This window comes from Morus notabilis, unplaced genomic scaffold (genome assembly GCF_000414095.1).
Source record: "Morus notabilis unplaced genomic scaffold, ASM41409v2 Scaffold1009, whole genome shotgun sequence".
NCBI lineage: Eukaryota > Viridiplantae > Streptophyta > Magnoliopsida > Rosales > Moraceae > Morus > Morus notabilis.
This window is the reverse complement of record NW_010357868.1, coordinates 560,427-585,152: the sequence shown is the minus strand read 5'-3', so window position 1 is coordinate 585,152 and position 24,726 is coordinate 560,427. Positions and strand designations below refer to the sequence as shown.

General features: G+C 34.1%; 3 protein-coding genes across 3 annotated transcripts; all 3 read left to right on the top strand.

Moving 5' to 3' along the window:
• The first annotated feature begins 1,446 nt into the window (after window positions 1–1,446).
• Window positions 1,447–1,974, top strand: LOC21404686 (ethylene-responsive transcription factor 13). The gene has a single exon (XM_010091013.1). It carries the CDS (start codon window positions 1,447–1,449, stop codon window positions 1,972–1,974), a length of 528 nt encoding a protein of 175 aa, XP_010089315.1.
• A 3,635-nt stretch (window positions 1,975–5,609) lies between these two features.
• Window positions 5,610–8,144, top strand: LOC21404685. The gene is made up of 4 exons (XM_024177041.1): window positions 5,610–5,779; window positions 6,297–6,428; window positions 6,809–7,099; window positions 7,581–8,144. The coding sequence occupies exons 2-4, from the start codon at window positions 6,309–6,311 to the stop codon at window positions 8,142–8,144; spliced, it is 975 nt and encodes a 324-aa protein (XP_024032809.1). The 5' UTR covers window positions 5,610–5,779; window positions 6,297–6,308.
• Window positions 8,145–8,525: 381 nt separating this feature from the next.
• LOC21404684 (receptor-like protein 12) lies at window positions 8,526–15,585 on the top strand. Its single transcript, XM_024177038.1, has 3 exons — window positions 8,526–8,698; window positions 8,821–8,896; window positions 12,837–15,585. The coding sequence occupies exon 3, from the start codon at window positions 13,761–13,763 to the stop codon at window positions 15,378–15,380; it is 1,620 nt and encodes a 539-aa protein (XP_024032806.1). The 5' UTR covers window positions 8,526–8,698; window positions 8,821–8,896; window positions 12,837–13,760; the 3' UTR covers window positions 15,381–15,585.
• Window positions 15,586–24,726: the final 9,141 nt, after the last annotated feature.

The following is a 24,726-nucleotide window of genomic DNA, read 5'->3' as shown; positions in this document are numbered from 1 at the left end:
ATAATATTTCATTGGGAATATCGATTCATGTTGCCGTGTCTTGAAATTCCAAAAACAAAATTTTCATTACTATTCTTTTTATTCGATCAACTAATAATATATAGTTCCCCATTAGAAAATTCAACAGCAAACAGCTCAATAATATTCAATTAATTTATAGACAACTAACTAAAATTCTTATTCTATTTACATGTGGATGTCATGGTGTTTCTTAACCTTATTTTAAGAAGGTGAACTTTTGATGCTTCTGACTCTGACCTATATATAAAAAAAAAAAAAAAAAAAACTTTAGACTGAAGATGTACTAAATATTGTGCAGATATATATATATATATTTGTGTTTCTTGAGGTATATATATTGTTTGATTTGTTAGAGACATTGCGTTGAAATGGTGAGACCAATCATGTGCACAAATTGGGTGCGGCACTGTGTCTTAGGGCCCGTTTGATTTATATATTTAGATCAGTAATTTTTTATTTTAACATTTAATATTTAAATTTTTATAAGAGGAAAATACTTTAACAAAATCAAAATCATAAATTTAAACGTATGAAACAAACAAGCCCTTAATTATTCTGTACTCTCTTCATCTTCTTCTCAAACATGCAATATTTGAAAAATATATACAAAGTATCATAGTGACAAATATGCAAATCTCGGGAAAAAAAGAAATATGTAGCTAAGTTGAACCATATTGTTCTCACACTGTCATATAGTAGCATGAAGCTCACTTTATAAGAGACACTTATTAAATAGGAAATTAATTATTTTCTTACATCTAGTGTTATATTTAATAATTATGTAATATATACACACTTCTTAAGGGAAAAAGAAAAAGGTAATTATTTCAACACGAGCACATATTTCTCCAATATGTACTTTTTCACCTGGCTAGATAGTGTGGTAAAGCAGTGAAATGTCTAAAATCCAAATTACCTTTTAGTCCAAGTAGAAGGACAACAATAAATTTGTTTAAAGAATTTCCCAATATTCAAATCCATACATAAATATATATCTATATGTATATATATATATATATTCACACAATATCATCATCATAAACGTGACTAAATTACCTGAAGTTTCTTGGAAAGGGCAAAGGCACAAGTACTACTACAGTACAAGTAGTAATGGGTGCGCTTGTGCTATACATAATATTATATATTATATTCATAGTCTTTCGCACTCCTCACGAGCCATGCAATATTAATACTCACGCATACGTACTTAACAGACATCTATAGTAACTGAGAAAGAACAAATATTGGTCGATCTCACAAGAAAATGGCAAAACAGAACACCAACGAATTTGAGTTAGATATCTATTTGGATTCCGTTCGTCAATTTCTTCTAGAAGATGAATTTGATGATCATGACACTCTCACAGCTGAAAATTATTCTCCGGCAGCTAAATCATGTACTGGTAGTAGTACTTAATTAGCCCTATGGAGGATAGTTTTGATTTGACGGAGTTTTGGAGTGACATTCAAGTTGAAGATACGGCGAGTACCTGTTATGGGCTGTCGGAGGCGGTTAGTTTTCAGGTGGATATGGCGGCGCGTAGGACTCACGCGCCACCGCCAAGAGGGTTGAGTTATAGAGGAGTGAGGCAGAGGCCGCGGGGGAAGTACGCAGCTGAGATAAGGGACCCCAAGAAGAATGGCTCCAGGATTTGGCTCGGGACTTACGAGAAGCCAGAGGATGCGGCTTTGGCTTACGACCGAGCCGCTTTCAAGATGCGCGGCTCCAAGGCCAAGCTGAATTTCGCTCACCTCCTTGGCGCGCCGGAGCCGGTCAGAGTGCTTCGGAGGGGCCGATTGGCGCCGCCGCCGCCGCCGGAGGCTAATTCATCCTCATTTTCTATTTCATTTGATGGCGGCTCGCCGAAGCCGAAAAGAGAGAGGGCTGATATCTGCTCAGCGGCTCAATTAGGCGATAATGTTAACATTCAGGCAGAGGTTGACGCCGAATAATAAATGATTGTAATCTTGTAGTCTCTAGTAGAGCACCAGAATTTTTTCTGCATTTGTATTAAGTTAACTAGTTATAATTAGCCGAATTTTCATCGTTAATTTGGGATGTAGCTACTATATACTTGTGATTGAAATTTTGAATCAATTAGCTTGGAAAAACCTAAAAAATTAATATCTAATACTATAAATAGAATATAGTCGGAGCACAAGACAAACGGCAAAAGATGTTTTTAAAGTGCTTGAAATTCATCGCCAATTTGGGAAGTAGTACTATATACTTGTTTATTTTATAAAAAGATTCATTTCAGTTGATTACTTTTTCGGGCAGGAAAGTTTTAAAAACCAAATTAATTTATCAAATATTGGGATATCAATACGATCCATATATATACACGATCTCAATAAATAAATATATATATATATATATATATATATTTGGATTGAACTTATTTGATCTCTTAAATGTTGAACACCGTATATATCATAACAGACACCATCTCCTTCATATACATACTTTCGCTTTTGAGGCATCGAAAGATTACGTACTAAATATATTTTTTGCATGAGCAATAAATGAAACATTTAACAAGAATGTAAACAGATCATATGACTACTCGATTTGGATATATTATTGAATAGTTACCCAAAGCAATCGGGATATAACTTTGTGTATATGATTCATTTATAATCGGTAAAAAATAATTTACGTGGTAAAAAATTTTAAAAAATCTTTATTTATATAAAAAAATTCTTTTTATCAATCGTAAAAAAGTAAATTATGTGAAAAAAATATTTTTACTAGTTGTAAATGTTATGCGGCAAATGATTTATTTACTACATAAATTGTTGTTTTTTTCAAATAGTTTTAAAATACATTATTTACTTAACGTTTGGTTTATGAATTAGAACTATTTTTCGATTACGTGTATTTTTTGTGAGAGAAAATATTATAGCGAACCATTAACCATAATTCGAATCAGGGTACAAATTCCTCAACCAAACATCCTCAAAAATCTATTATTTACTATATTCTCCCTATATATAATCTTTTTATTTTGTTCATGTGTACGTGCGTTAAATGTATAAGGTAAGAGAGAAAAAGAAAGAGAAAATTATTGAATTTATCATTAATAGTGTATTAATCTAAATTTTTATCTCTTATTCTTAATTAATACATTTTGACTAATATAGTTTTTTGATTATAAGTATTAATAAAAAGTAAAGAGTAAAATTTAAAACCTATACATTCTGAGAGTATTTGTCTCCTTTTTTATATAATAAACAATCTGCGAAGTACAAGTTCCGAGGTATTCATCTTGTCCCGCGTTAATAACAATGGTCTCCCTGAAATTTAAGCGCGTCATTAACCATAAACGTACGTGTAAAACTTAAAAAATTGTTAGCATATGTAATTTTGAATTTACAAAATATGAGTATACACACACACACACACTTGATTAACAAATTAAACGAACGAAAACCCATGTTTTAGAATTTAGTTGAGAACAATATTTTATGGTGGTTATGGTGATGTCTTAAAAAAAATGCTATAAATTAAAACCTTTCCGTGTATTATACTTTTTTCTTATGGATATAATATCTAGAAAAGTGAAAATATAAAAAAAATTCTTCAAGTTCGTCCTAATTTAGTTGGCCAGATTGAAAAAAGAATGTACATATATATGTAATATGACAATTTTTCTTTAATGTGACCAACTAATTAATTAGGGGCGGGACTTGAAAATAATTTTTAAATTCGAAATAATTTTTGTAATTTCTAGATATTTTAATGTCATATCTAATTAAAAAGTATAAACGCAGGCTTACAATAATTATATGACTAATATGTGACATTAATATGACTCGCCCGGTTTGACTAATACACCGTACCAGATGGGTCAAAAGAAGTACATGTAAAGGATAAACTTTTCCTTTCAATATTTTAGTCCCCATTTCGATCATTTTTGACAAACGAATTATCTTAGTCAATTTTATGAAGTGTTATATTTTGACTAGAAAATCATTATATTTTTTTGCCCATCTCGAAATTTGAGATGAATATTGCAGCATTTGCTCTACATCAAATCGTCAAGTATGCTACAGTTCGAATTCTAGAGATATTGAACATACAATTCCATCAGAAGAAAAGGAAACGAAAACAAAATTTTGAAACCCAGAGAGGATAAGAAATGCAAAAGAAATATAGTTAAGTAGCAAAATTCAGATCGAATTACTTTATTAATATTATTCCCGTTATCTGAATATCAACTAAAATTAAGAGAAAATAAGCCACTGGTTTCTTTTTTTGGACTGTATAATTAAGACGATATTATATACATATAAAAGCCGCCTAACTTGAAAAATATTCAAAGGTTTCGATTGGTACTAATTTGTACTTTCGCTTTATAAAAGTTAAAAGGTTTCACGACACATAAATTTATGCGTACAAATAATTATGAATATGTGTGATTAGCAATTTAGCATATGCATGAAATGAGCATGGAAAGTGTGCGGTAGTGGGTCATATTTTTGTTCCAAAACGAGAAAAAGGTGATAATATTATTTTTTTTCAGTTTTACTGTACAAGTCTTGTAATGGTCCGAAGCCAAAAATAAATAAAAAATATAAAAGAGTAAACACGCACCCACATAAAATGGAAGTTTTCTATAGTAGGACTAAAAAAATAAATAACTGGTAATTTGTTATTTTTCAGTTATGAGATTTCTATTAAAAATTATTTATTTTATATATTTTTTTTTAATACAACGTGATTTTAATCAGATTTAGAGGTCTAAAATTACTTTTATCAATACTTGATATCGTTTCAGGAAAAAAAAAACCTTCTTTTAGAAAGAATTTCGCAAGAGCGTTTATTCCAAAATGTGGATAGCGTGACAATAAGAATAAATTGTTAGGTTCTTTTTGTGATTAATATATTTTAACATCGTGTAAAGACCGAACGAAACTTAAGGCTTTGTTGTCTTGTGATCTTGTCGATTTTGAACTTTTAAATTGTCGTTTGCGGTAGATCTTGTCATTCTTAGTTGTGTCATTAATGATGGGGCTTAGTAGTTTCAGGATCTAGTCGTTCTTAAATTTATGCCGTCTTCTAAAATGAAGTTGTCGTAATCATGTCTCTTTTTTCAACTATTATTTATTTATTGTTTTCTATACGTGTCGTTCTTCTAATCTTTATTTTTTGCAAACTTGTCTTTCCTTTAATCAATTGCCATTTTCAGTAGATCTTGTCGTTTACTTATTGTCGTTCTTAAACTTATGCTTGTTTATTGGGCATCATTTTCTGAATGTCTTCGTTTTCAGTTATTATCGTTTTATGGTGTTGACGACGCGTTTATTTCTCTTTGTCGTTGATTCTTTGTTCGATGATGTTCTTCGTTGGACTGTAATCTCTAAAATGATGTTTTCGCATTATTGTCGTTTCATGGGAGTTTTCATTTTTAAAACTTTGTTATTCCTGGGAGGTGTTGTCGTTTGTCGCTCATATCTCCTCAAAGATAGATAGATAGATAGATAGATAGATAGATAGAGTCGCTTTCTCCTCTGTTTTTTTTTTTGTTTTTTTTTGGGCACACTTTTATTTAGTTGATATGTACAATGGAAATATACATTAGAGACAAGAAAACAACGTGCCTTCATAACAGCGAAATAGCCAATCTTAATTTGAGTTTAAATAGAAAGTTCTCGTCTTTCAAGTAGGCAGCACTCAGAAAGATCTCCATCACTTTGAGTATCGTTTCCTTCTTGCCTCGGAAATCGTGACCATTGTTTGGGCTCATCATCTACCGTAAGCTCGTTCTATCTCGCTAGTTGTCTGTTTTTAAAGTCCCTCTTTGGATTGGTAATGTACGCAAATTGTTTGTGAAATTGCCCGGCTGAAAACCTTTGCTTTCCAGACAACAAAAGTATAATCTGCACTTTATATGATGCGTATACATTCATGTGTGTGTATTTATATATATATATATATACATATTTTTTTTTGTTTATTTCAAAGATTGTGTTTATGTTGTTGGGTTTCATGCGTGCAAAGTTAGAAGCTGTTAGTCAGTGAATGGTGTTATTAACTGTTACCTAAAACAGACAAAAAAAAAAAAAAAAAAACTACCCTTTGGTTTGTTTTCCTTTACTTTTTGGTATTCGATGTAAGCAAAGCTAAAGAATTACTAAAACCAAAGATGTAAGCAAAGCTAAAGATGAAGAAACATAGTATTTGGTGTTCGGGAAAATCTGTGCTTTTAGAAGTATTGTTGCGTGAGCTTTGCTTTCTAAGTTCACCTTAGCGTTTTGAGATATTATTGTAGCTAAATTTGGTTATGGAGCGGTGGAGTGGAGTTTTGAGGGTCCCATTACACGCTAATAGCAGAGCTTGTTATCAGGTTGCTGCATCTCTTTGCCTTTCACCAACTATATATATATATATTATATTGTATAATGCATAGGAGAGAAACCGTGAAAGTTTTCCCAAAGAAGTAGAAAATTATAACAATCAGGTTTTCATAAGAACTAATGTTTCCTGAACTTATTCATTTTTATGTAGAAGGATTCAAAAGTCTAAATTTTTAGTGATGCTATTTTTTTTTTTTTTTTTTTGGTTTTTGTTCTAACGTCAAGTGGGTACCTCAATATTTGTTTTAAAGTCTGACGTTTCCTGATATGAGTTCCTTTGCTCACCCAGTGAATAACAATTGAGAAAGAAACTAGATAGACATTTTGTGTGTAAAGATGTTTTCACTCTTAGAAACTATCTTTTCATGAGGTCTGACTCTGATGTTTCATGAAAACCTTATTTCTTCTTCTAAACTTGGAGGGTCAGGTGCCTTCTGCAAATGCCATCTTTTTCAGTGGGGATAGAGTTGCTGGGACTGGGAATCCAGTGATCGAGAGGCTATCTGACTTACAAAACATTGCTCAAATTCTGGTTTCGAAAATTGGTGGTTCTGTCAATGCTTGGGTTGTTGAGGCTTCTGTGTTTAATGGACCTTTTGCCGTATACAAGGACTTCATACCATCGGTGAATCATTGGGGAGAGCCAAAATCATATAACCCAACTGGATTCCCTGCTTCTGGATCAGTCGTCTCACTCTTGTCAGATTGCCTTAAAGAGGTACGTGTAGATAAGTTCAGTGAGGAAAGCGAAATCAATGGAAGAAACTCTTATTGAGAAAAACTTAGAAAAAGGAGACTTGTATATGTATGAAACTAACTCTAACAAGAATTCTTAAATTTTCGGGATTACAGAGAGAGATTGTTAGATTAGTTGGAGGTAACTAATTACTAACCTCTAATTTTATAAAAATCAAAATATATTGGGCCTAACTCAACCTAACAAAACCGGCTTATTAGGGGAGGATTGCCCTCACCTTATTAAGTGGATCATGCCAATATCTCCAGCCAATGTGGGATTCTAATATCTAATGCATTCTTAACATGATAATACACTTAAAACATCTCAATTACCAATTTGCCTTTTCCTGACATTTTACATTTTTGTAACATCATGAACATTATTATGGTCAATTGCCTTGGTCGAAGATGTTTGATTGAATTTGTATGTTTCAAGTCATGTAAACTTGTGATAATGACAGGTAAGTAGTGTCCTTTCACAGAGACACAAAGAATCAAGCCAAGTCAGCATTTCTGAGAGGCAATTGAATCAGCCAAAAACATTCATCTTCGGATTCAGCAAGGGTGGAACTGTCGTTAACCAGCTGGTTACAGAGCTCGGCTTCTTAGACTTGAGAACTTCTGAAGATCCACCACAGTTGGAAGAACATCCCCGGATCATACCAAGGACAAAAGAGAGCCTCTTAAACAGCATTGTGGAGATACACTATGTGGATGTTGGACTGAATTCTATTGGTGCATACATTACCGACGGCGATGTGGTTGAGAGAATCTCCAGACGCCTCGCGCAAGGAGAAGGAGATGGAAGAATCCGTTTTGTACTTCATGGAACTCCCAGGCAGTGGGGTGACAACAGAAGATCTTGGATACGCAACGAAAAAGACGAGTTGCTTCGTCTACTTCAGTCTGGAACGCAGAGGAGTGGGGGGAAATTGCAGGTTTCAGAGAGAGATTATTTCGTTGATGATAGGCCACCTAATTTGCAGATGCATTTTGAAATAATTGAAAAGTTGGATGTAAGTTAATCACCTCTAGAGACACCATATATGGTTGTAAATTTGTGAATTGTAACTATTAGAAACTCGTCCATATATATGGTCCTTGATTCCTTATGATGCATATCAAGTTCTAATTCTACCGCACAATGCACGGCAAAACCAAAACAAATGAGAGAAAAAAGACCCTGTAAGAAATCATCCCGAACTCGACGAACCTGGTTGAATCGAGCTGACTACCCAAAAATTGAGGATTTTGCTCTTTTTTGTTTTTTTGTTATTTTTTTTTTTAAATATGCCCAATCCGCAATGTGCAGGTACGGCGGCGCGGGGCAGACTTTCTTGAACCCGTTATACCCCAACCCGGCCGAACTACCTAGTACCCAGTCTAAAAAACCCTAGTCCCACTCCCTAATGTTTCTTCCTCTCTCATTTTTTCATTTTGCGCCGCTCTTCTCTGTGACTCTCAGACTCTCATACACTTTCCCGCTCTCATTTTCTTTAATCGTCTCACTTCCTTTGCCGTTTCTCACAGTCTTCAGAGTCCTCTTTTTCTTCTTCTCACACCTTTCGAACTGTGAAAGGTTAGAAGCAACGGCTCTCACACTCTCCCTCTCTCATTTTCGTCTGTTCTTTTGTTTTTACTTTTGATTTTGTTTTTCGTCTATTCTCATTTTTGAAATGTCAATTGTGATTTTGTTTTCAGGTTTTTTTTGCAAAGAAGAAGGCGCTGACTCCGAGTCCGAGGCATTTTTAGGAAGATCGAAGAAGAAGGGTGAAAGGTTAGTTTTTTTTTTTTTTTTTTTCGTATTTGTAGTTCAGACTTCAGAGTCTCATTTTTCTGGTTTCAGTAGTTGATGTTTTCGTTTTTTAGGTTTCTGTTGGTTTCTCATCTTTTTTTGTGTTTGTTTCGTGAGAATTGAGAAATATTATGCTTTCAATTTTCATTGCATGAATTGTCTATTTGATTCAGTTTTCACTTCAATTTGTTCGTGATCACTACTAGTTATCTGATTCTTGCTCAATATTCCTTTGTATTTGGTTAGGCATTATTGATGTTTTGTTTTTTTTTTTTTGCTGAAAAAATTGCTTTATGCTTTGTCTCTCTCATATGTATTCTGTATTCTTTTTTTAATTTTTGTGCTAGATGGAAAAATTTATCATCCACTCCTCCACAACTACCCAAACTTCTGAAAGCACTTTTAAGTCCCTTACTGAAATGGAAGCTGGGCAGACCAAAAATCCTACCCTTGTGCCTAAAGAACCCAGTGCCATACCCACCCCCACACCCATCCCTACCCCTGTGCCTATGTTGGTCACTATAACTGACAAGGAAAGAGAGGCAGGAGACAGGAAAGAGAGGAAGAAGTCACAAAAAAAGTCTCATATTTGGGATCATTTTGAAATCATACAGGGGTGAGGATCCAGATGAGCCTAGGTGTAAGTGTATCCATTGTGGGGCAAAATATGCATGTGATAGTAGGAGACATGAGACCGATAGTATGAAGGTTCACATAGAAAAGCAATGCAAAAAAAATACCCATATAGGATCCAAGACAAAAAGCAAAAAATTCTAAGTTTCCGAATCAACATTGAAATCGGCAGTGATCTTGTTGTTATAGGCTATAACAAGGAGAAGTGTAGAAAAGCTTTAGCAAAAATGGTGATTATAGATGAGCTTTCATTTAGGTTTGTTGAAGGTGAAGGGTTTAAGAATTTTTATCAAGGCTGCAGCCTAGATTCTCTATCCCCTCTCGTGCTACGACAACCAAGGACATTTACCAACTTTTTTGAAAGAGAGGAAGAAACTAAGGGCTGAATTTAGTAAGGGCAGCCAAAGGATTTGTCTAATTGATTGTTGGACATCCTCATAAAATATTAGTTACTTGTGTCTAACTGCACACTACATTGATAGTGAGTGGACTTTGCAAAAAAGGATTATAAACTTTTGTCAAATTCTAAGCTGCAAAGGAGAGAGTGTTGGTAAAGTCATTGAGTCATATTTGCATGCTTGGGGTATTGAGAGAGTCGTCACTATGACTGTAGATAATGCCTCCTCAAATGACTCCATGATTACCTACTTGAAAAGGCAGATTAAGGGGTGGAAAGAGGTTATTTTTGGTGGAGAATTTCTGCATGTTAGGTGTTGTGCACATATAGTGAACTTGATTGTCAATGAAGGTTTAAAAGACCTACATAATTCCATTGTTGCCATTTCGTAACGCCGTGAGGTATGTGAGGTCTTCTTCGGCTAGATTGTTGAAATTCAAGTCATGTGTGGAATGGGAGAAAATCGAATACAAAGGTCTCTTAATCCTAGATGTCCTCACTAGATGGAATTCCACCAATGTGATGTTAGATGCAGGCATTAAGTTTTAAAAAGCTTTTGAGAGGTATGAAGAAGAAGATGATAAGTTTGTGTCTTATTTTCGGGAAGAGGAGGGGGGCCACTTGATGATGATTGGGAGAATGCTAAGGTGTTTGTGAAATTCTTAAAGTTGTGAAATTCCTAAAGACTTTTTATGACACAACTTTGAAGTTTAATGGCACTTTGAATGTCACTTCAAATTCTTACTGTCATGAGCTTTGTGAGATGCAAAATCAGCTCTCTGAATTAAACAAACAAGATGATTTAATGCTTTCATCCATGGCTGTGAGTATGAAAAAGAAGTATGACAAGTATGAGGGGAATGCTGAGAATCTAAATTGTCTTCTCTTTGTGGCTGTCGTACTTAATCCTAGGTACAAAATGGATTATTTGACATATTGTTTCTCTTTTGTGTATGATTCTTGCACTTTTGAAACATTGTCAAAGAAGGTGAAGGATAATATGTACCGATTGTTTGAGTTTTATAGTGGGGACAAGGCTGAATTTGTGGCTAATAAAAGTGGCGAGGAGGCGGCAACAACAAGTACAAAGGAGGCAAAAACTGATGAAGAAGGAAAAAAGTGTTTGTGGAGCTCCTTTGTTAAGAAAATGAAGGAGAAGAATGTGAATGAGCATAAAAATGAGGTGGACAAATACTTGATAGACCCTATGGAGGACCCAACTCTGCGAAACTTTACTCCTTTAGATTGGTGGAAGAATAATGCAACCAAGTACAAGGTTCTCTCGTTGGTTGCAAGAGACATTCTTACCACACCTGTTTGAACAATAGCCTCAGAATCTGCTTTTTGTACCGGAGGCTGCATCATCGATTCTTTTAGGAGTTCATTGAGCCCCAATATTGTCGAGGCATTGATTTGTTCACAAAATTGACTATGTATTCGTGAGCACATCAACCTTAGTGACATGGAAGAGGTTAATGAATATGAAGATATCGAGTCAGGTAATGTTGTTTTTTTTTATTTTTTATTTTTTTATTTTTTATTTTTATACTTTATTTCATGTCTTTGTTGTTTATATTGCTGTCCTAAATTTGATTCTCATGATTTTTTTTTATATGTTTTCTTCTCAAGATTTTCCAAATTCTGTTCCAATACATGAGGGACAAGCTAGAAATGAAGATGCTATCATTTCGGATTGAATTGTTTGGTGTGGATTAAAATTCCTATTTTGTTGGACTTTATGGACTGTTTGCTGGACATATTGTTATCTTTATGGACTCTTTTTTTTTTTTTTTTTTTTTTTTTTGCTGGACTGTTTGCTGGACTGGACTTTATGGACAGTTAATAAGTATGTTTTATTAACTTAAACTTATTGGGATTGTTGGACTTGGAATGTTTTTTAGGATTATTGGACAATGGATGTTATTACCTTTTACTGTTTTAGTGCTTTTGAATGTGTTCAATGTGTTTAGACTTGGGGGAATGATATGGGAATGTACTTTAGTGCTTTAGTGCTTTTAGTAGTAGTCCATGAAGTTCGGAGTGATATGGGAATGCGTTGGATGTTGGATTTCCATTTTAGGAGAGAATCAACTTGATCATTAGAAGTAGAATCACCATTAAAAATGGTAGGTACAATAAACAAGATAAAGAGAGCTTATTTTCTCTAAACTTTCAAAACTGACAAAGGTAACAAAACTTTTAAAACTTTGCTTGGAAAGTGTTTTTTATTTATTTAAATTAGAGGGCCCAACATGCCTTGGTCCAACCGTATGGCAACCCGACGAATCCTTGTGAGCCAACCCTATCCAAGGTAACCCAATGTTGTACGGGTTTTTTTGTCCTGAGGCCTATTGCGGCTAACATATTTCCCAGCTCGATTATTGCGGTTCGGCCCAAATTTTGGACAAATCTGAGCCCACCCGGCCGACTTACATCCCTACTTTACGGTGCATTAAGGGTCCCACCCAAAAAATGGGAAAGAATTCGTGGTGATCGGAGCATTACTTTTCAGAGTATGTCATTAATTGGATAGACCGATGCATTCCTAAAAAGTCCTATATGTTAACATCAATCGAGACATTGAGAGACAGACTTTTAAGCGCTTACTTTTGTGCAAAAAAGCAAACAAAATCATGATACTTGTGTGGTCACAAAAAGTTCTCTTCGACTTTCTTATGCTGTAACATTAATACATATCATCAAGAACTGGGAAAGTCAAGTCTATAAGAATCTCTGCAGTAGCAGATCTTTTACAGATCAGAAGAGTACAGGAAAAAAAAAAAAAAAAAACAAATCAATATGGGGTTGTTGCTCATGTGGTTGTCTTTGTTGGTGAGCCTACTCATGAACTTTTTTCCGTTTCATGCGAACTCTTTTAATACTTCTTTGCAGTTGTCATGCCATGAGGACGAGAAGTCTGCCTTGTTGCAATTCAAGCATAGCTTTGTTATTGACAAATCCAATTGTCGATACGAGACCGATTCTCCAAAGGCTTCATCGTGGGATTCGGAAGGAGTGAGTAGCGACTGCTGCTCATGGGATGGCGTCGAGTGTGACGAGGAGACCGGTCATGTGATTGGCCTTGACCTTAGTGATGGCTGTATCTACGGTTCTATCTATTCCAACAGCACCCTCTTCCACCTCGTTCATCTCCGAAAGCTGAACCTTGCTGCTAATAATTTCAACCGCTCTCCAATTCCCACTACTATCAGTCGACTTTCAGAGTTGACGTATCTTAACCTCTCTTCTTCTTTTTTCTTTGGTCAAGTTCCAGATGAAATTTCACAGTTGTCCAGGTTGACTACTCTTGATCTGTCCTGGAAGTATGATGAACTTGCTGAAGAAAATCTTTTGAAACTTAAAAGTACCATTCTGAGAAGCCTGGTTCAAAACTTAACTCATTTGGAAATTCTCCGCCTCGATTATGTAGATGTGCTATCGAAAATACCCGATTTTCTAGCAAATTTCTCTTCTTTGACAGATCTTGGTCTAGGTAATGCTGGGTTACATGGATCTATTCCATCTTCACTCAGTAAACTTACCGAACTTACTCGTCTAAGACTTGCATATAATCGTTTAAGTGGTTACATCCCATCTTCACTTCAAAATCTCACCCACCTGATTGATTTGCGTTTACAAGGCAATCAATTTTCTGGTTCAATCCCATCTTGGCTGGGAAACCTTACAGAGCTGAAAGTTATTTATCTTCTTGGAAGCGAATTGCATGGTTCCATTCCTGACTCTTTATTCAAGCTCAATAATCTTGAAATTCTATATCTTGATGGCAACCACTTAGGTGGTACTTTGGAATTTGATATGTTTTCCAAGATGAGACGTCTTGCCCAACTCGGTCTAGCCGATAACAAATTGTCACTTGTCTTTGGAGAAAGAAACACAACTAATGGAACCACACTCCCACAGTTCAAGATATTAGGATTGTCTTCGTGCAACATAAGTGAGTTTCCGCATTTTCTTCGGCATCAAAATGAGCTGCGGTTCTTGGATCTATCCAAAAATAGCATACATGGCCAAGTACCCAAATGGATATGGAATACAAGTGTACAAACTCTGTTGTGGGTCAACATTTCTAACAACTTCATAACAGGCTTTCAAAATCCGCCAACGGCCATTCTACACTGGGCTAGATTGCAAGTAGTCGACCTTCATTCTAACATGCTGCAAGGACAACTCTTGATTCCTCTATCATCCATAGAATATGTGGACGTCTCAAACAACATGCTAAGCGGTGAAATTTCTCCATTGATCTGCAATTTGAGTTCCATTGAAATTCTAGATTTGTCTCAAAACAATTTCAGTGGCACTGTTCCCCATTGTTTAGGAAGCTTAAGTAGCTCTTTATTTGCTCTGAATTTGAGAAACAACTCTTTTCATGGCATCATTCCTCTGGCAATTGAGAAGGCAAGCAATTTGCTGATGATTGATTTTAGTCACAATCAATTTCAGGGTAAACTTCCACGATCTCTGGCGATTTGTACGATGCTCGAGTATCTTGATTTCTCAAATAATCAGCTGATTGATGTCTTCCCCACTTGGTTGGGGACTCTTCCACGTCTAAAAGTTATCTTTCTTCAGAAGAATGGATTTTATGGAGCAATACAAAGAGCTAAAAACACTTCAGAGTTTCCGAATTTGCATATCATTGACATCTCTAACAACAGTTTCAGTGGTGCTTTGCCTTGTGAATACATATTCATTTGGAATGGCAGAAAAACTTTTGAGATGAGCAATTCGACATATATGAATGCAGGGGTCTCCATCCAAGTTGGTCCTAAAGACAAGTATTTGATCTATTACAATTATGCGACGACACTTGTGACCAAAAGTGTGGAAACATATTATGGGAAGATCCGAGAAGAACTTGCAGTGATTAATCTCTCAAGCAACAAATTCAGTGGAGAGATTCCCGAATTTGTTGGAAACCTCATTGCTCTTCATTCGCTCAACCTTTCAAACAACATGCTCACCGGTCGCATTCCACTGTCTGTTAAGGGCTTGTCAAAACTTGAATCATTGGACCTTTCTAGAAACATGCTCTCCGGTGAGATTCCTCAGCAGCTAACGCAGCTCAACTTCCTTCAGAGCTTTAATGTTTCTCACAATAATCTCACCGGGCCAATACCACAAGGGGACCAATTGCGCACGTTCGATCAAAGTTCTTTCGAGGGAAATCTGGGATTATGTGGAGATCCATTGCCCAAGAAATGTGGAGATTCCGAGGCCTTGCAACCTACACCTTCAGCTGACAAAGAAGACGATGATTCGGGGTCTCCAATTCAATTGGATTGGAAAGTTGTTTTGGCTGGATCTATTAGCGGGTTTATCGTTGGAGTTGCTCTTGAGGATGTGATGATGACAAAGAGACATGGATGGTTTATTAGGGCTTTCAGAAGAGGCCTGTCAAGAATGGAGATTTAGGCCGCGAAGAACCTGTTTATCAAGTTGTTTGTCTGCTGTTGCTGATCTTCACACTTTCCTTCATGACTCTTGATTTGTTTTGTGAAGTACTTTGTGTTTCCTTTTATGTATGTTTGTCATGTATACACTACAACTTATCTGTAAGTGTGTTCCTTTTAATGCATTTTCATCAGTGAGATAACTAATGTGATTTCAGTTTTTTATAAAGAAGGAATATTTAAATATTAACCAAAACTTTATTTGCATACCTTAATCCAATATAACTTAAATTTGTGGAGGGAGGTGCTAATATACATAAAACATCGATGGAATTTTACTATATATTTTAACAAACACAATAAATTATCATTTAGTACATTTGTCAGAATTCTTATTAATCTACTAAAGTTGAAAGAAACGACGATGATCGAAGTTTCAATGTTCTTGTGAGATCTCTTCCTAATTTGGTATTCAACTGTAAAACTTACTTTTGTAATAAATAAAGTTTGATATAATTGTATGTTTTTGTCAAGTCTTCCGACGAATTGAGCAGAGTCCACATCCCACTTTGGCACAAGAATGCATCATATGTCACTGTTTTATTCAATGGCTTATTTTCATTTGGTTACTCTATATTTTAGCGTAACATCCTATTGATAACCGCTGTTAAAATATTAAAAAAGTTATATCTTATTATTCTTCAATATCATCAGTTTGCTTTTTAGGCTACAAAATGTCTATCTTTTCCTTCTAATTAATTGGCAATAATGCAGTTGTTCCTATACTTGTGATGCCTGTGAGATTACGGAGACGACTTGACTTCTAAAGTTCCTCAAAAGTATGCAAACAATTGATGTGAGAGAGACCATGCAAAGTATATGGTTAATTTCTACGGCAGAAACCTTTGGTAGATCACTAATCTATCAATCTTTCATGATCATATGCATGATTCTTAACATACAACTGTTATATTTGGCCTCAATCGGAAATGAGACTATTAAGCATAAAGGATAGAGAGCGAAAGAGAGACGGAGACAATCGGAAGGAAGACTTTTTTTGGGGGTAGAAAATAGAATGAGACAGTAGGAAGACTTTAGTGGTAACATAAAATTGAAAATTTAACACACCCGAACAAATTGAGTAGTCATTGTCAATTCTTGTGAATAAATAAATATTTCTTCCCCTGTAGTTCATTAACATACTTAGGCCCCATTCATTTTGCTGATTCGAGTTTAGAATTTGAGTTTTGCTACAGTAAAAAGTTCTCACAAACAATCACATCTAACTTTTTTGCTATAGTAAAAAGCTCTCACATAAAGTCATATCTTAACTCGAATTAAAAACTCGATTCAGCGAACTAAACGGGCCTTTAGTACGCAGAAAATGTCAACTCCATGACTCACCGATTATGAGTATGACAAAGGGTCCTACATGTAAGTTTTTAATTGGTTTAAAAAAACAATGTTGCAGATTACAGCACCGGCGATAACTAGTTCAAAACTCAACTTGCTTGGAGATTCTTCCCTCGATTGTGCGGACATGCCATCAAGAATACCCGATTTTCTTGGAAGATTTTTCTTCTTTGACAAATCTCGGTCTAGTTAACATCTTTTGAGTGGTCATATTATTCCGTTTCATGCAAAGCATTTCACATCAGTGAAATTATAATTAACGTGATTTCAGTGTTAACAGTCCTTTTTAATTCACACTACAACTCCTTTGTTATTTAACATAAAAGTCTCCTGAGACTTGACTATTTGCATTGCTTAATCCAATACGACGTATTTCTATGTGTAGAGGCAGGTGATAATTAATATAAAATGGGCACACCAAACATTAATCATTAACTGCGTCGAATACTGTCCACAAAATATGCCTCGAACATGATAGGAGTGTTTCATTATATAGTTTGACAAAAATGAATTGTTGTGTGATAAACTAGTGAGAATTCACATTAATCTACTAAAGTTAAAAGAAATGATGACATTGATGATCGAAGTTTCAATATTCTTGAAAGAGTTCTTCCCAATTTGATATTAACCTGTAAAAACTAATTATAATAAATAGAATTTGATATAAGCATGTTTTTATCATCTCCTTTAGAACATCTCGAACATGTTTTTATTGTCTTTGACCTTAATCATCGAGTACTCTATTCCCACGGAATCGACTAGTCTGGCAGGGACTCATCAGGTGACTAGTTGCATTATATATTACCGTTAATTCTGTTGATGCCGTTTCTTGAGATAATTGTAGTTTACTACGTAATTGCTTTTGTTTTTTTGGTTATGCCTTAATTCTTATCTACTTAATAAATAAGAATAACACAAGTGAAAGGCAATTGAAATAAGTTTTAAACCTTTCCATCTTCAGTATTCTTAAGCGAAGAATAATTAAATGACCATTGTAATCGTGAACAATATATATATATATATATACATACATACACATATATAAAGAATTTCCTAACAATTAAGGTGTACAAACTAAAATTTTGGTTTTAAATTATTCCCATTGCAATGACACAGTTGAGCTAAAAAGTTCGACTCCGATGTAACAATATTCTTGTCGTTTTTACTTATTCAAGACGTTTTTCGCACCAAAAAGCTTCAGCAAGTAGATACATATTTTCATGATTCATATACCAGCTTGTAAAGGTCATCCCTAGCTCTGCTACCAAATTTTATTAATGGGGTGGCAATACAGTAGTTCCTACATTCGTGATACACAAAAAGCGAGATTTACAACGTTAACGGCCCGGCAACTAATCTCTTGATTAGTAATTCACTCCAACATTTTTTCCATTATTCAAAAATAGAATATCTGGGCAGTTCTCTTTTTAGTTCCCATAAATAGAAGAGTTTGTTATTATAAGGTTGCAGCATCTCTTTGCCTTTCACTGCCAACTTCCATATCCCCAACTGTAATTTCATTTAACCAAACAATATATGAGACATTTTCATTACGTACGCTTTCTAATTCTCTCAAAGAACTAGAGAATTTTAACAACTGGGTTATGAAAAGATCTTATACTTCCTGATATAGAGCAATGGTAATCATCATAACACCTTCAACTATTGTCTACTCATAAAATTATATGTGAAACTCCGAGACTTACTGATTACGATTATGACAATGGTGATGTAATATTAGCACCGGCGAAGATTTCAAGTCTTGAGTTTTGAGTTACGCTCTATTTTTTCCCAACATCAAAAGGTACCATAATTTTTGCTTTAAACTTGGAGGCCCAGGTACGTACCTTCTGCAGACGGCATATTTTCAGTGAAGATCGAGTTGCAGGTATTCAGAATTTGATGATTGAGAGGTGTAAGGACTTTAGTTGTTGGCATTGGTTGTAAAAATTCAAAAACAGGTACAATCGGGAATTAGCGCTTTTGAGCAGATCATGTAGAGATTTTGTCTAGTTAATTGTTTCAGATTTGGAATGTTTTTATAGAAGGATAGCGGATTTGTGCAAGACAATTCAGAGAGATTTGAAGAAATTGGATTGCTATATGAAACCATGGAGATTCTTGCGGATTTTGTGGAGATATGGCTTGATTTATTTGGATTTGAGTTGGAGATAATTAATCCGTATATTGGCTGCACTTGGTTGGTGATAAGACATTATTTTTGGATTTTGAATTGAATTTAAAGATAAAAAGAGTACGTGACAGGGCTTGTCACGTGGAGTATTAGTTGGAGATTATCTCGTGGAGTACAAGGTAACTACGGAATCAAGCTTGTATTGTGTTTTGAGTTTGATTTGAAATTCAAGAGTTAAACCGAACAGATTTGGTCTTGGTGGATTAGAATTCAAAAAAGGCATAAGACCAACTTTATATATATATATATATATATATATATATATATATTCATGGGATGTATATGTGAATGTATGTGTATGTGAAGTGAGGTGTGTGCGTGAACGAAAATTATGGTGCCGAGTGAATAATTGGTTTTTGGAAGAGCTATCTCAGTGAGATCTATATTGAGCAAATAGTGGAGCTGATTTTATCAAAGAGTCTAATATAGACTTTTTTATATATACCACCTAAAGAGCAGTTCAAGTTGCGGCTATTCAAGAGAGATTACATAGAAACTATTTGAGAGGGATTTAATAGAAAATATTCAGAGTAAAGTCTATGAGATAGAGCGTCTTTGAGTGTTGATTGAAGATCGTCTTTTTTGGGAGAAGGATTAGAAACTTTTTGGAGGAAGTGCACTGCCAGCTGAAGGGAGTTTGCCGCGCAGTTTGAAGACGAGTGGTGCTCACTTGACAAGGCCGCTAAGAAGATTCATTACAGTGGCGACATCGTCAAGGAGAGAGTCTTTGAGAAGTGTTTGAAATTATTTTATCTTAGTGGATTGTTCACTGTCTGAGCGTGGCATCGCAGATGTAGGTTGTTGTACTGAACTGCGATATCATTTTCTGGTGTCTTTTATTTTTCTTGCTTGATTACTTTAACATCTCAAAACATAATCATTATAGTCAATCATCAATATTGCAAAAAGTGTTACAACACTCTCTGTATCATCTGTGTAAAAAACAGACATTTCAAGATGTTCTCTGATATACAAAGCAGAGCTCAAATTCAAAAAAAATTTGGTTATTGTTTAAGAGGGCGCAAAGACAAAAGAGCAGTAATGCTAGTTTGTGTCGTTTTGTATTTAATGTTATTAATTGTTGCAGCGTTACTTAATACTGTAATTATTTATTGTATAAACGTTGACATGTTACCCACGTGACCACGTATGTCATCTAACCAGTTTATTGTCGTAAACCCTATTGATGTCGTTTATTTATAGTATTTCCGTTTCTCATATTTGTGTTGTGCTTGAATTTTGTTATTTTCTGTTAATTTTCACTCTACCTGTTGATGTTGTTCATTTCCATTATTATCGATCGTCGTTTTTTTTTTTTTTTTTTTTTTTTTTTTTTTTTTTGTTGTTTTTTTTCTTTTTTATTTGTCTTGTTTTTTTTTTTTTTTTTTTTTTTTTTTTTTTTTTTTTTTTAAGTGCATTGTTCATGTTTATTTTGTCATTTGCCTATGCTATGGTCGCGTATCATGTGTTTCTCATGTTTCTATCGTTTTTATAGTACATTGTGGAGCATCATGTTGGTGTCGTTTATTTATTTATTATATTATGTTGCTTTTCAAGGTTATATTATCATTGTTAATGCTGTCGTTTCTTGTGTTCACTTGGTTTAATTTTCATCGTCGTTCATCTTGTTGATGTCGTTTATTTTGATAGTATGTTGTTATGTTGTCCTTCAGGTTTATTGTCGTTTATGTTCATCCATATCCCACTTTGGCACAAGCATGAACCATTGCATTATATGTTACTGTTTAATTCTATGGCTTTTTATCATTTTAGTACTCTATATTCTAGCAAAACATCGTAGGGGTACTTTGCTGTTAAAATATTAACAAAATTTATAAGTTATTATTTTTCAAAATTTCATTTTGATATCACGAGTTCGTTTCTAGGCTGCATAATATCTGTTTTTCCCTTTTAATTATTTTTCCTCGAGTTAATTTTTTTTTTAAAAAGAATAAGTTGAGGACATTATAAATTAGAAAAATGACACATCGTGTAAGTTCAACTTCATGAGTTTCAAGAGTATAGGGAAATTTTCTTCAATTGATTGAAAAAAAAAAAAAAAAAGAATTTCCTACAACAAAAAAAAAAAGGTATCCAAAGTAAAGATTTGGTTTTAAATCTCCAATGGCAAAGACACCGAGTCAAGCTAGCTATATATAAAAAAGCAACTTCATTGTAACTATTTTCCAGTTGCTTTAATTTAATTTAATTTATTTTTATTTATGAAGTACCTCCCACCTAAAAGCTTCGGCAGATTGATACATATTTTCAATTTCATGACTTCCACCTTGTCAACAAGTCTTTCGACGGCTTGAAATTATTGGTGGTTGGTGTAGTTCGTCCACCTTTCCTTGCCATATTTCATCCTCGAAATCATATTTCAAAAAGAAGTTATGTTTTGTCATAAGTTGATTGACAGATAAAAATATAAAATTAAAAAAAAAACGAAGGTTTGAATTCTCAGCATATTAAAAAGACGTTACTACTTGTAGATGGGTTAATACTTTTGACCGCATTACCGAAAGTGAGGAACGAAGACTTTATTGTTTGGGTAGAAATGAGACAATACAAAGAGTTTACTTGCAACGTAAAATCGAAGTTTCAACACATGGCCCGAAGAAAATGAGCAGTCCTCGTCAATTCTTGTGAAGAAATAAATATTTGTTTCCCTGTAGTTCATATAATCACAAGCATACTTTACTTACTACACTTATTGAAAAATAAATATAGATACCTCCTAGTTTGTTTTTTTTTTTTTTCTTTTCACAATTTGTGCCTCGGATTTTAGAAACTACAAAGTTATCTAAATCTTTTAAATGTGAAAAATTTTGTTTCAATTTCATCCCTCTCACAGTTTATGGAGGATCAAACAAGGGGAAAAAAAATAAAGATGCCCTTAATTAGGCCGAATTTGTTCCTGAAAAAGAATTTTCTCGAGAAAAATTTTTGAAAAAATATTTTAAACTGTTAGACATCAAACTACAAATCTTTTTTGAAATTTTATGTTTTGTTTGGGGTGTTTTTATATTTTTTTCTTAAATCAAAATATTTTTGAGAAACTACTTGATGGTGTTTTTGTATTTTTCGCTACAAAATTTTTCGTCTACAAAATGCATGAGGGATGAAATTGAAATTTGTAGTTCAAATCCAGAAGATGCCTTTGTAGTTTCTAAAATGGGAGAGATAAAAACAAAAAGCGTCTCATTTAGTTGAACGAGATGTTAAAAACAACAGTCAAAATAAAAGAGATATTGCTATCTTCTTAAACGACACATTCGTATTTAGTGACAAATCCCTAATTGTAATTTCATTTTCTCAAACAAATATTGTGAGACATTTTCATAATGTTTTCTAATTCTCTCAAAGAACTAGAAAATTTTGGCACCCGGCTTATGAAAAGAATTTTTGTATACTTCGTGAGATCGAGGCTGACTTTCAGACTCACTAATCATAAAATTACATGTAAATTTTGAGACTTATTATAGCATGGCATAGGTTTCTATAGGTCAGGTTCTAATGGGTTCAAAAAACAATGGTGACAGATTAACACTGGCCATAACTAGCATTTCTTTCCTTGCAATACTCGTCTAATTGATTTAAAGTCTGAGTTTTGAGTTGTGCTCTATTCTGTGGTATCTCAATTTCCTTGTTTTAGGCGGTTGGACTGAAAGATAAATTGAGCTTTAGTTATTAGAGACACGCTTTAAACACTTGGGTTGTGTTTGGTACGAGGGTTCAAATCATGGTAGTTTTGATTTTAAAATCAGAATCATTATTCATGGTTTAAACTTAGGATCCAAACCTTGATTCTGAAGCTGGAATCAGAATCAGAAGTTTGAACCATCTAAAATTTAGAGGGGAGGTGGTTTTATTTTTTAGAGTGATTCTGGCTTAAAACATCACATCAAGATTTAAATCTTAAACAAGAACTATCCAAACTAAACACTTGTTTTCAAGAACTATTTTTTTTTTCTAAATAAACAAAGATTTAAATCAAAATCATAATTCTGATTCTAGAACCTTCATACCAAACATAACTTTGATTATTCGGTACTCTATGAAAAGTTGTTTTACATATGGTCCCCGTGATATACCAATTACTTCTACTTTTAGTTCACAACAGCACAAGTTGAAAATAGATTATAGATTTATTTAACCCTCATCGTGTCCTAGGGTAATTGGTGGGAGAAAACATGTTAATGATCGGGGCATTACTTTTCCAATTATGTCATTACTTTTCCAATTATGTCATTACTTTTCAAAGTCGAGATGTTGAGAGGCTGACTTTTATGCACTCGTTTAAAATCAAACAAAACCAGGATAATTACGAGCAAAAAGAAAAAATACCCTTTAGTTTTACTTAAATATAATTTTATTCTTCAGTTTTATAAAATTAAAAAGTATTTTCTGTGTTTTTTAAACCAAACAAAAAGTATCATTCTTTTAATTTTATTGAAATAGACAAATTGTCTTTAGATATCTTATATTGTACCAATTTGTGGAAGATTTAAGAATGACAATGGGGTGGGGTGGGGTGGAAGATTATTTTCCATCTTCATTTTGTCCCCATCCCCGAGAGGCAGAGTCAGAATCAGGAATTCTTCAATAGGTGAGTCTTTCTCATATTCGTCTCATTCCTCACCATATAGAATATGCATTTCAAACTTATAGCAATTTAAAATAAAAATAGAGTAAGAAGTCAATATCAATTTAGACCAAAATCAAAGTTCCATAATAGAAACTAAATTCTTAACACATTGCAAACTGAATCTAAAAATAATAACTAACGTATAAGCAAAAAAGTTTAAAAATATCAAAATGTAAACTCAATTATCCTACATTGTCTATTCCTAATACTTTAAATCTTCATTACTGTTAGTGCATTTTTTGTGTTGGCTTATTTTTGGCAAATTGGTTGTAAGATTGGTTGGCATTGTAAATTGGTAGTCCTCTTAAAGAAAGTTTGGTTGTCATGTTTATTGGCTGCAAATCAAGAGTGGACTTTCTGGAGCATTATGGCTGGCTCTTCTAAGGAAAGAATTGGGGAAAATATTAGGAATGATTGCCTTCTTACTGTCATTAGAGTTGGTGACCTGATTTGTGGTGTTAATGGAGGAGATATTACCTTTTGGTTGTGCTTATTGTCGGGGGAGAGTGTTGCTGATTGTTGAATGAAAAACAAAGTGGTATGAGGGTGTAGCGACCCTCTTTTGAGGCCGTCACTGTAACTAACTTTTTAACTTGTACTTACTGAAATTTCTTAAAATATACGGAACATTTTTTTTTTAAAGGTCTTATAATAAACATAAAATACGAAATTGCTTTCTTAATTAAAATATTCAAACCTTAACATATCTGTTTCATAATCATAATTAACAAAACTATTTGTAACATAAAGCTGATTGCAGAAATATTGGCGAGTGGTATCCATATCCCAAGCCCCACATCGTTCGTCTACTCGCCAGCAGTCCATCAAGCATTATATGCCGGTTGCTTACCTACAGTATAAACATTCTATAATAAGCTTTCGCTCAGCAAGTAGGAACTATCTCTCGCAAAATAACTGTAAGTTCACATGAATAAATATGCATGAGCCAATTATGCTTAATTATGATGTCTTATCAGAATCTTATTATCTTATCTTATCTTTCTTACTGATGGGCCCGAGTGCTCGTACCACTTGCGCGCAATCATCGGGACGTGAGGGTTTGCAAGGTCCCCCATGACACCGTGATTATAACTTGAATGCCTCCCTTGAGTC